Here is a 12759-nt window from a genome sequence, read left to right as displayed (position 1 = left end):
AAAACATAAAAACCATCCTTAGCTTACAGGCCATATAAAAACAGGTAGTTTACTGATCCTTGTTTTAGGGAGGTGATTTCCAATAGAAATATGAGTTGCATATGTAATTTAAAATTTTCTAGGGGCACCCACAAACATATGGCCAACACATGGCTTTGACAAAGCAGGAAAGAATATCCAATGGAATAAAGACGGTCTCTTCAGCAAATGGTGCTGGGAAAACTGGACAGCAACATACAGAAAAATGGACCTGGACCACTTTCTTACACCATACACAAAAAGAAACTCAAAATGGATTAAAGACCTAAATGTAAGACAGGAAGACATCAAAATGCTAGAGGAGAAAGCAAGCAAAAACCTCTTTGACCTCGGCCCCAGCAATTTCTTACTCAACATGTCTCCAAAGGCAAGGGAAATAAAAGCAAAAGTGAACTACTGGGACCTCATCAAAATAAAAAGCTTCTTCTGCACAGCAAAGGAAACAATCAGCAAAACTAAAAGGCAACCGACAGAATGGGAGAAGGTATTTGCAAACAACATATCAGATAAAGGGTTAGTATCCAAAATCTATAAAGAACTTATCAAACTCAACACCCAAAAAAACAAACAATCCAGTGAAGAAATGGACAAAAGACATGAATAGACACTTCTCCAAAGAAGACATCCAGATGGCTCACAGACACATGAAAAAATGCTCAACATCAGTCATCATCAGGGAAATACAAATCGAAACTACAATGAGATAATCACCTCACACCAGTCAGAATGACTAAAATTAAAAACTCAGGCACCAACGGATGTTGCCGAGGATGCGGAGAAAGAGGATCTCTTTTGCACTGCTGGTGGGAATGCAAGCTGGTGCAGCCACTCTGGAAAATAGTATGAGGTTCCTCAAAAAGTTAAAAATAGAACTACCCTACGACCCAGCAATTGCACTACTAGGTATTTATCCAAGGGATACAGGTGTGCTGTTTCAAAGGGGCACAGGCACCCCAATGTTTAAGGCAGTACTGTCGACAAAAGCTAAAGTATGGAAAGAGCTCAAATGTCCACCAATGGATGAATGGATAAAGAAGATGTGGTATATATATATACAATAGAGTATTGCTCGGCACTCAAAAAGAATGAAATCTTGCCATTTGCAACTACGTGGATGGAACTAGAGGGTATTAGGCTAAGCGAAATTAGCCAGAGAAAGACAAATAATATCATATGACTTCACACATATAAGGAATTTAAGATACAAAACAGATGAACATAAAGGAAGGGAAGCAAAAATAATATAAAAACAGGGAAAGAGAAAAAACATAAGAGACTCTTAAATACAGAGAACAAACAGAGGGTTGCTGGAGGGGAGATGGGCTAAATGGGTAAGAGGTATTAAGGAATCCACTCATGAAATCATTGTTGCACTATATGCTAACTTGGGTGTAATTAATAAATTAATTAATTAAAACCAAATTTTGTTTCTAGGGTCTCCTGGGTGGCTCAATCAGTTAAACGTCTGACTCCTGATTTCAGTTCAGGTCATGAACTCACGGTTCATGGGTTCAAGCCCCGAGTTGGGCTGTTAGCACAGAGCTTGCTTGGGATTCTCTCTCTTCCATTCTCTCACCCCTTCCTCCACTCTCTCTCTCTCTCTCTCTCACACTCTCTCTCTCTCTCTCTCTCTCTCTCACACACACACACACTCTCTCTCTCTCTCTCTCACACACACACACTCTCTCTCTCTCTCTCTCAAAATAAACTTTAAAATAGAAAACAAAAATTTCTAATATCTACATTTAAAAGGTAAAAAGAAACTGGCGAAGTTCACTTTAATATTTTTTATTTAATCCAATATATCAAAAACTTATTCTAACATGAAAACAAAATTGCTAATGAGATCTTTTACCTTTTTTTTTTTTTTTATAAAACTAAGTCTTCAAAATCCAGTGTGTATTTTACACTTATAGCATGTCTCAATTCAAATTAGTCCTATTTCAAGCCCTCATTAGCTACATGTGGCTAGTGACTATCACACTGGACAGAGTGATTCCAGAAAAACTTAATGCATTCCACTGAAAAAGAGAAGAGAGAGCCTTCCAAGGAGTATCTGGGTAGCTCAGCTGGTTAAGTGTCTGGCTCTTGATTTCAGCTCAGGTCATGATCTCACAGTTGGGGAGTTCAAGCTTCATGTTGGGCTCTGAGCTGACAGCATGGAGTCTGCTTGGGATTCTCTCTCTGCCCTTCCCCAGCTCATACTTTCTCTCTCTCTCAAAATGAAAAACTTAAAAAAAAAAAGAGAGAGAGAGAGATAATATTTCAATCAACACTTATTTCTAATGCTTCAAATCAATGAGAAAAAAAAATGTATTAGTCAATAAATGACTATTGAGATGATTGGCATGCTACCAGGAAAAATATAACTGGATCGCTTCCTGTGACTTACTCCAATATAAAGTCCAGACAGAAATGAGAAGTCAATCAAAAAAAGTAAAACAAATTCAAAGACCAGTAAAGAGAAAAGAATGCCCAAGGGGTGGGGTGGGGGGGAATGTTATCTTAACCATCAGATTGGCAAACATTGAAAAAGAGTCATTTCCTCAGAGTTTTACAAATCAGATAATATTGATGGGAACATAAACGTATATGATTTTTCTTTTTTTTTTTTTTTTAACTTTTTAACGCTTATTTAGAGAGAGAGAGAGAGAGAGAGAGAGAGTGAGTGAGTGTGTGTGTGTGTGTGTGTGTGTGAGAACAGAGGAGGGGCAGAGAGAGAGGAAGACACAGAATCCAAAGCAGGCTCCAGGCTCTAAGCTGTCAGCACACAGCCCAATATGGGGCTCAAACTCACAAGCTGTGAGATCATGACCTGAGCCAAACTCGGACACAACCGAATGAGCCACCCAGGCACCCCCATATATGACTTTCCTTAAGGGCAGCTTTGCAATCTGTTTAAAAAAATATGTACCTCACTTCTGGAAATTCACCCTAAGAGGTAATGATAAAGGACAAAAAGATGAAGGCATAAGGATGTTCACTGAAGTGTGATCCCTGAGACAAAACAGTTAGAAGCAACTTAAGTGTCCACTAACAGGATGGATTAAATCAAATAAAGTCAGTAAGATAATGTAGGTCTCTTACAGAAAGATGTTGACATTACTGAGGGGAAAATGCAGGTTATTAAACAGCATGCACAGCGTGATCCCATTTACGTAATTGCAAAATTTCATATAAATGTTTATGTTCATAAAGAGACAACAGAAGGATATTTAATAAAATGTATACAGTGATTATGTCAGATATAGATTTGGATAATTTTCTTTGGACATGACTATACAGGTTTATCTTCATTTTTGTTTATATTTGAGGGAGAGAGAAAGAGAGAGAGCGGGAGAAGGGCAAAGAGAGAGGGACACAGAGAATCCGAAATGGGCTCTATGCTAAGAGTGGAGAGCCCCGTGTGGGGCTTGAACTTACGAACTGTGAGATCATGACCTGAGCCAAAGTCGGACGCTTAACCGACTGAGCCACCCCAGGCGCCCCTATCTTCATTTTTCATGATGATCAGATCACCTGACACCTTTGATACTAGAGGTGTTTTTATACCTTCTCAGCATGATGATTTTTTTTCAACTAGCACTGTTAGAAATATCTTTTACACATGTAATTTTAGATAGCGTGCTACATGTACCACAGTGTAGTGAACACATTCTTTCACTGAGATGACACTGTCTTAATGCTCAAATGCAACTGGTACTCTTAGGAATACTTTTTAATACATGTGACTTTACAGAGCATATTACCTGCGGCACAGTGTGGTGGTGAACTCATCCGTTCACTGAAATAACACTACTCTGATTCAAGGAATTATTAGCACTCTTAGAAACATGTTTTAAACATGTGTTTTTACACAGTGTTATACATGTACCACAAGGTGGTGAATACATTCCTTCAATGGAATAATCAGCTGGCGATTTTTATCTTTTGTGCTTAATATGAAACTTATTTCTTTAACTTTAAAAATTCTTGAAGAGAAGTAAAAAGGAAATGTTAAAAGTAAACAGCCCTATATTTAGTGAGTAAATATTTTCACAGGTTGTTGAGAGAATGAGGAGAAATATAGGTGGCAAAGAAACCTAATAAACCAGACATAAGAAGAAGCCACCCACCTTTCCCAGGTTAAGCTATAATTTCATTCCTGTACAAAGCACAGGAAAGATAAGTATTTTGACTCCATCTTCTTGAAGGAATAATGTTACACAATAATACATATCAAAAAAACAATTCTTTGGAGATGAAACACATCTTTGAAATATAGCTACAGATGAAGAAAACTTCCTTTTTAACCCCCAACACTATTCCATGTAATTCTAGGAGTTTACCCAGAGCTAATATCACTAGAAAAGTTCCCTGAATTCTGCAGAAATTACAGACTATGAACAAAGTAATATATTTTCAGGTCTTCGTAAATTATCAAAAAAGCCTACTAAAAATAAGGGAAGAGTTCACGTGAAGAGTTCTTTGCTAGTTTGCCTTCTACCCCTCAACACACTAAGTCACTTAAAATACAGACATGAATAGGGGTGCTTGGGTGGCTCAGTCGGTTAAGTGTCTGACTTCAGCTCAGGTCAAGATCTCAGGGCTTGGAGTTTGAGCCCCGCATCAGGCTCTGTGCTGATAGCCTGGAGCCTTAAGCGTGTTTCTGATTCTGTGTCTCCCTCTCTCTCTGCCCCTCCCCTGCTTGCACTCTGTCTCTGTCTCTCAAAAATTAATAAACATTAAAAAAAAATTTTTTTTGAAGACAGACATGAATAAAGGTAATTTCATACAATGTCATTTTTCAGCCACTAGGTTTTCAAAGTTTGGGTTTTATAAGACCTATAAAACCAGAGGACACTGGGATACAAATAATATTTGACTCTAAATAATCTTTCCCTCTCCACTCACTGACATTGCTCAAAATCCTAGATTTTTTTCCTCTCAAATAATGAAAACTTAGCACAAGGTTCACTCACACAAGACTCACAAAATCTCACCGCTGATATAACAAATAGATGCCCTAAAACAATGAGTGTGCTCCTGGGGGGAACAGTCTCCAAGTGGAAACAGTAAGACACAAAAAGATGATCAACAATAAAATATTTTCTTAATTAGGGGAAAAAATCCAACTGCTATTTCAAGAATTAAAAGGCTGTCATAATTTTATTGAACTGTCATGCTAGCTCTCCAACAGGCAGGCAGTGGAGACATTTTAAGTGCATTACCTTTAGGAGGAAAATACGACTTGCTTTCAGCTTTGTGAGGCCAGTCTACAACGAGAGGTCCAAACCTGCGAAAGCTGGCAGTGATCTCATCTATAAAACAAAAAAGGAATCTTAGCATAAGAGAAAAAAAAATATTGCAAACAGAATGGCATAAAGCATGTCTTTTTATTTAAAAAACGTTTTGAGAGCTATTTCTAAAGCATTTTTACAGAAATCAAACCTACTAAGTGAAATACAATTGTCTGCTGGGTACATTTGGTTATTCACTTTCAACCATGCAAAATGTGTTTCTAACTATAATTCATTGCTCTTCACTGCCAGTAAATTTGACATAAAGAGTTTGGAAGAAAAAAAATCTGTCATTAACTAAGGTGACCTCTCAGTCAAGTAAAAAAAAAAAAAAAAAGACTCTACAAATAGGAATGTTCTGTATTTAGAACAAAGGCAAAAGCAAAAGATTACAAAATATTTAAAACGTGCTTTCCCTTATGCAAAATAAACTCTAAAAGATCTAACATTATTAATCTTAGGTTATGATTATTAGTAATCTAAGATTATGACTCTCTGAGATTATTTTAGAAATAGATACAATTCTTTGGGGCACCTGGGTGGCTTAGTCGGTTAAGCATCTGACTCCAGCTCAGGTCATGATCTCACAGTTCGTGAGTTAGAGCCCTGCATCAGGCTCTCTGCTGTCAGCACAGAGCCTGCTTCGGATGCTCTGTACCCTTCTCTCAGCTTCTCTCCCACTGATTCTCTCTCTCTCTCTCTCTCTCTCTCTCAAAATAAATAAACTTAAAAAAAAAAAAAGAAATAGATACAATTCTTTTGGTGAGGAATAGGGGCAAAAAGTAGGTACTTCTATTTGATGATAAAAAGTTAAAACCAATGATCTATTTCTCTCATACTTACCTATGACACATCCTATGAAGAAAATGTTTCCAACGTTATAGCTCAATAAATTTACCTTTTCCTTCTGACTTCTGACTCAAAGCAGAAGGTTATAACTTAGCCCACACTCAGATTTAAGTTGCCACTCTCTCAGCCATGATCTAAACTTTGTCTTTAAAAAAATCCAATTGATAGATGAGATTAACACCAGTATAAAAATAATTTGGAGGAAAATGAGTCTCCAGCTCTGCACAACCTTAAAGAAATAAGTCTAAGATAAAATTATTTTTACTTTTTAAAAATATTTTTTAAAAGTTTATTTATTTTGAGAGAGTGAGAGAGAGTACGTGCACATGCACACAAGTGGTAGAGCCTCACATGGGGCTGGATCCCACGAACCATACGATCATGACCCGAGACGCCCAACCAACTGAGCCTCCCAGAGTGCCCCTAAGATAAAATTACTTTTAGAGACTATTCCTTTATCACCGCGAAAAAGAAAATCATGATAAATTAGAGAAATGCCATAGCTACAACAATACTGACAAAGCAATTGTTTTAACAATATTTTTACAGCAGATCCAAAACCTACCAGAACTAGAGTTGTTTCTTCCTTTAGGCTAATTCTGTCACAATTACATTTCATTGGTCCAGTCAACAAATATCTACTGACAACCTACTATGTGCTGACTGGCTTCGAGCATAAGTGAAAACTCACTTTTGGATTGATGGTATCTCAAAAATATTAAGAAAAATTCTAATTAGTTTTCATTCTTTTAAAGGCAAAGGGTGCTTTTTACTAATCGATATATTAAAATATGAGATGGGATGGTGTGATAAATATGAGCAAAAGCACCGGAACCAGAATAATTCTGAGCACTAGGTGCACCATTAGTTACACAACCTTGGACAAACTGTCTCTCTCTGAGCCTCTTTCCTTATCTATAAAATGGAGTTGGTAGGATATGCCTTATAGGATAGCTATAAGGATTAAATGAGATAATGTAATGTGAAGCGCTTAGCACAATAATGGGCCTATGGAGAGTTACATAAATATTAACTTTCATTATTATTTTAAAACGTATCCCCAAATGAAGGCCTAGAAAACAAGAAACTGTTGGGAGACTGCTATATATACACACATTTGAACAGCAGACCTGAAGTGCACAATCTATTACTTCCCCATCTATCATATATTTTCATCCTCTGAACACTAAAATATGAATGTCCTAAAGCTGCTTGGAGAGGAGAGACAGGGTCAGATCACACGAAGAACAAATCTGGCCTTTATAAAGTCATTAATGAATGCGTCATACCTTCATCGATATCAGGAGGAAGGCCTCCAACAAACACCTTTCTGGAGTAACGTTCTACTCGTTCTCCATTTTGACAGCGAGTGGGAGAACTTAAGCCAGATGACAAGGATTGATCGCCATGACTGTCATCCAGGAAGGCATCTTCAAAGGGAAAGAGAGAAGACCGACCTGAAACAAACGTGGAAGTTTCCACAGTTAAAATTATTTTCTTGGACAAGAGATGCTTTATTAGGAGCCAAAGTGTAGACTGAATCATACAAAAAATAAAAGAAGTATCCTGAACTGTGACTTTTACAATAGGATAAGCGACTGCAGATTACAGGGTCTAGATAACACCACCATTTTTGTGTAAAGGTATGTACAGCACGGAAATAACTGGATTGATAGCGAGAAGAATAAAAAATTAGAGCTGTTTTTGCTGCTAAAAATCACTACCTTTTAAAACAGTCTATATTACTGCTGCTAAGAGTATTCAGCAGTTATTTTTCTTTTCCCCAGACATTTCTTAAAATAAATAGAAAAGTAGTCTTTATTCACATATTTTTATTTGTTCAAAGGTTCAGACTGGCCCTGACAGCAGAGGGAATATTAAACTGACAACAAAGGTTGATAACTTCTCTGAGTGCAGGACTAAACATGATCGAATTTTCCCTGTCATTTCAAGCTAATCCAATTTGGGAATAAGCATTTGCATTAACAATAGGTGAAACCGCTCTGGAAAACAGTGTGGAGGTTCCTCAAAAAATTAAAAATAGATCTACCCTATGACCCAGCAGTAGCACTGCTAGGAATTTACCCAAGGGATACAGGAGTACTGATGCATAGGGGCACTTGTACCCCAATGTTTATAGCAGCACTCTCAACAATAGCCAAATTATGGAAAGAGCCTAAATGTCCATCAACTGATGAATGGATAAAGAAACTGTGGTTTATATACACAATGGAATACTACGTGGCAATGAGAAAGAATGAAATATGGCCTTTTGTAGCAACGTGGATGGAACTGGAGAGTGTGATGCTAAGTGAAATAAGCCATACAGGGAAAGACAGATACCATATGGTTTCACTCTTATGTGGATCCTGAGAAACTTAACAGAAACCCATGGGGGAGGGGAAGGAAAAAAAAAAAAAAAAAAAAAAAAGAGGTTAGAGTGGGAGAGAGCCAAAGCATGAGACTGTTAAAAACTGAGAACAAACTGAGGGTTGATGGGGGGTGGAAGGGAGGGGAGGGTGGGTGATGGGTATTGAGGAGGGCACCTTTTGGGATGAGCACTGGGTGTTGTATGGAAACCAATTTGACAATAAATGTCATATATTGGAAAACAAAATAAAATAAAATAAAATAAAATAAAATATTCTATTGCTTACCATGTGGTTTTGCTTCAAAAAATATGGACAAATGGAAATAAATACTTTCAATTTAGAAAAAAAAAAAAAAAGAAATTGTGGTTTATATACACAATGGAGTACTATGTGGCAATGAGAAAGAACGAAATACGGCCCTTTGTAGCAACATGGATGGAACTGGAGAGTGTTATGCTAAGTGAAATAAGCCATACAGAGAAAGACAGATACCACATGTGTTCACTCTTATGTGGATCCTGAGAAACTTAACAGGAACTCATGGGGGAGGGGAGGGGGGAAAAAAAAAAAAAAAAGAAGTTAGAGTGGGAGAGAGCCAAAGCATAAGAGACTCTTAAAAACTGAGAACAAACTGAGGGCTGATGGGGGGTGGGGGATGGGTATTGAGGAGGGCACCTGTTGGGATGAGCACTGGGTGTTGTATGGAAACCAATCTGACAATAAATTTCATATATTTAAAAAAAAAAACAGGTGAAACACGTAAATGAGAACACATAAATTAAGATGTGGGAGTACAGATGTAGATGTGGTTATGACACCTCCACCCTACTAACCTAAACAATATTTTATATAACTCAAAAAAATTATTTTCATTGTTAACTCTATGGCCAAGTAGAGTTTATACAGAAAAGGCATCTACCCATTTCACACGACTATAAGAAAGATACCAGCAGTTAGTCTGTTAATAAATGTAACACAATGATGCCACCCAATATTACAAAATAAAATCTAAGTTTAAAAACAAATATATTTCCTGTTTGAGTCAGTGAGTTCCTGGTGAAACTTTCCATTAGGTTACACTCTAAAAATGAACTTCTTGAGCTCTCGAACTTTTGAATAAATTCAAAATTCTAAAATAAATTCATACATTCTTCAAAAAAAAGAACAGTGTCTTCCCCATTTAGTCTATCCTGTCTATATTTCCCTGAAAGCTAGATTCTGCGTCACTACAGCCAAATCTCTAAAACAGAATATAAATAGTCTTACAAAAATACTGGACATTTATTTCTCTTACAAAAAAATGGCTACTAATATAACTCTGTTTATTTTATGAACAACCCAGGTGGTATAAGAAAGGCTCTATTTTGATGTTGGGAGTTAATAAATGAAAGGACCTAAGAATTTTTTGTTCAGCTCTTCCCAGATTAGCTACAAAGAAACAGAATAAAATTTGTCACCTCAGTCACCTAGCTTTCTTAGCCTGGCAGGAACAAACAATAGGCAGTAAATTCTCATCCCTTGATGTCTGTTTTGATCAATGGGGGTAAAAGAAATAGATTTGCAGGAACTACAGGCAAAATGACCTTCTCAAAGACATCCAGGGATGTGCTCCCACAACTGTTAGGTTTGCTTTTCACATAGTCTACACTCAGAGAGTTATATGCTTGCTCTGTGACAGGCACATACCCAAATCAGCATTTCCCACACAGTACTCCTATCCTTACCTCTTACCCTCAACACTAGTAACATTAAATGCTCAGAAAACAAAGGCTGATGGGGGTGGGGGTGGGGGTGGGGGGAGACAAATAAATACTGCACACCATATGCCCTTCCCAGACATTCACAATCCACGTTAGAATACAAACAGTTGGGAAAAGCACCACAGTAAAATAACTTAATCAACATGGACTTAAGATAAAGGAAACATTCAAATATATATAGTTCAGTGGAAAACACCCAAAGAAATATTTATCCATATTCTAGAATCACCAAATAAGATAGTTATTTGAAAGTTCTTGACAAAGAAGTCTGGTGAGAGACAGGCAAATGCATAATTATAAAACAGAGAATTAAGTACTAAGAGAAGAATTTACCAAGAGCACAATTTACTGCCCTACAGGAGATGGGATGGGGAGAGACCTTTAAAGTGATTTCATAGGAAGACAATCTTGAGCAGAATCTTGTGGGCTTTGGAATTTCTAAGGTAAAGAACAAGAATCCATAGAGAAAGAACTTTCAAAACAGCTTTGGTATTTCCCTCCAAACTAGGTCCTCTAGCATTCCCTGCAATCTCAACAGAAATGACTATTTTCCACATCCAATTCAATCCAGAAATCTAGGAGTCCTCCTTGACATCCCCCTTTCATACTCCAAACCTAATCTCTCACTCACTAAATCCTATCAATTCAAGCTATGAAATAATTCATCAATCCATTCACTTCTCCCATCTTCAGTCCTAATGCCATGGGGGTCCAGATCACTATCATCTCTGCCCTGAACTAATAGTTTAATGAGTCTGTAACACACCCTGTTTAGTCTACTGATGTCTATCTTGAACCCACAATGCTTTCTCCACAAAACAGCCAAAGTCACCATTTTCAAATATTAGTCTGAACACATAACCGCACTCACCTTTATCCTTAAAACCTTCCATTGGTGTTGGATAAAGTACAAAAACATCAGTGTCAATTTTGTAGGCCTCTGTCATCTCCTATATCACAGTTGCTGCCTCTCTCCCTCTGGTTCACCAACGTCCAATCACATAAGACTTCCTTTGAATTTCCTGGTCATTCCTCCTTGCCTCTGGCACTAAGGACAAGGTGTTTCCCTGTTGCCCAAATACTCTCTTCCCAACTCCCCAGTTTTCTAGTTAATTCCCACTTAATCCTTAATCTCAGGTGAAAAGTCACTTCCTCAAGGCAGAACCTTTCTGACCTTTTAGATTAGGTTAGTTCCCTTTTCTATCCACTCATTGCACTTCTCCTAACACTTTTCCTAATTACCATTATACTATCGTGTGGGTTTTTATTTGGTATCTCATTCCCCAATCCCATTAAAATGTAAGCTCTATGAGGACAGGGACCAATTTAATCTCGTTTACTGTATCTTCTTGTCCTAATGAGGGCACATAAAAGGGATTCAGTAAATATTAAAAGTGAGGCAGCATCCAGAAAAGGGTGACAGTATGTGCAAACACACACTACTGCAAGCGTATGCTGGAATACAACACACAGGTGTGACAATAGCAAGACGTGAAACCATGTCCTAGGAAATTAAGACCCTTTCCATTGTTTCTATATGTTCAAGTGTTATATTCTATACTCTATATTACAAAAGTAATAGGAAATTTCCCCATTTTCCAAATTTAATATTTCATTCTAATACTACCCTTTTTTTTTTTTTTAACTTCAATCACTTCCTGGAGACTGATATTGCCATCTAATCATCTTCCATCCTGTCAAAAATGACTTTTCTGAGATGCCTGTGACCCTGTCACTCCCTCTACCCCACATCCTACAATAGCCCCCATCACCCTCACCAGTAATTTGCACCTAAGAAAAGAGGGGATGGGAAAAAAAAAGAAAAAAAAGAAAAAAGAAAAGAGGGAATAGGACAAGAGTTTGAAGAAATCTGGGACAGTCCAGATGAGAGATGAGGAAATCTTGAATAAGAGCAGTGAAGAAGGAGACAAAGTAGATATTCAAGGCATTCTGGAAAAAAAGACACCTTTCTTTGTGCATGGCCAACATAACCACAGCTTCCCAAAATATTCTGGCAAAGAAAATAAAATCAAGAGCTAATTGTAAAAATTTGGACTATTTTAAAAATTGGTTATGGGTACATAAGAAACTTGTCAAGGTTTTAAAACCGAACCTCTGTCTTATTAGTAGTATTTAGAGTACCATAGACTTTAGTGATAAAGTTGCCCTTGGAAATGACACTGCTAAGAATTCACATGTATGTGATGTTTCTCTGTGGATAAGAACTAAGAATATAGGTCTCAGAGCCCAATCCCCAGATCTACTTAATCTGAATGCATGGGGTTCAAATTTGAAAATCTGCACTTTTAACAAATTTCCCCAGTGATCCCTACACTCAAGTTTAAGAGTGAAATGGAGATTAACTGTCTGTAGCAGGCATCCACTTGAAAGTGATATTGTGTCAAGTATATGGAGCCTTGGGAAACATCCAAATTCAGTCAAGTTAAAGAAAGTACATCC

The 12759-nt window shown here is 37.3% G+C and overlaps 1 protein-coding gene across 9 annotated transcripts in view; it reads right to left on the bottom strand.

Annotated features, from left to right (window-relative positions):
* The window catches only part of CPEB3 (cytoplasmic polyadenylation element binding protein 3), a 189843-nt gene that overhangs the window by 69676 nt on the left and 107408 nt on the right, over positions 1 to 12759 (bottom strand). For all 9 annotated transcript variants that reach the window (XM_060642033.3, XM_060642027.3, XM_060642029.3 and 6 more), the window contains 2 exons: positions 7457 to 7624; positions 5250 to 5339 (listed from right to left, as the gene is read on the bottom strand). In XM_060642033.3, the coding sequence (XP_060498016.1) occupies positions 5250 to 5339; positions 7457 to 7624 (258 nt within the window). The remainder of the gene's footprint in view (positions 1 to 5249; positions 5340 to 7456; positions 7625 to 12759) is intronic.

The sequence above is a fragment of the Panthera onca genome, chromosome D2 (genome assembly GCF_046562875.1).
Source record: "Panthera onca isolate mPanOnc1 chromosome D2, mPanOnc1 haplotype 2, whole genome shotgun sequence".
Classification (NCBI taxonomy): Eukaryota; Metazoa; Chordata; class Mammalia; order Carnivora; family Felidae; genus Panthera; species Panthera onca.
Note: the sequence above shows the minus strand (reverse complement) of the source record. Positions and strands in the feature narration are given on the sequence as shown.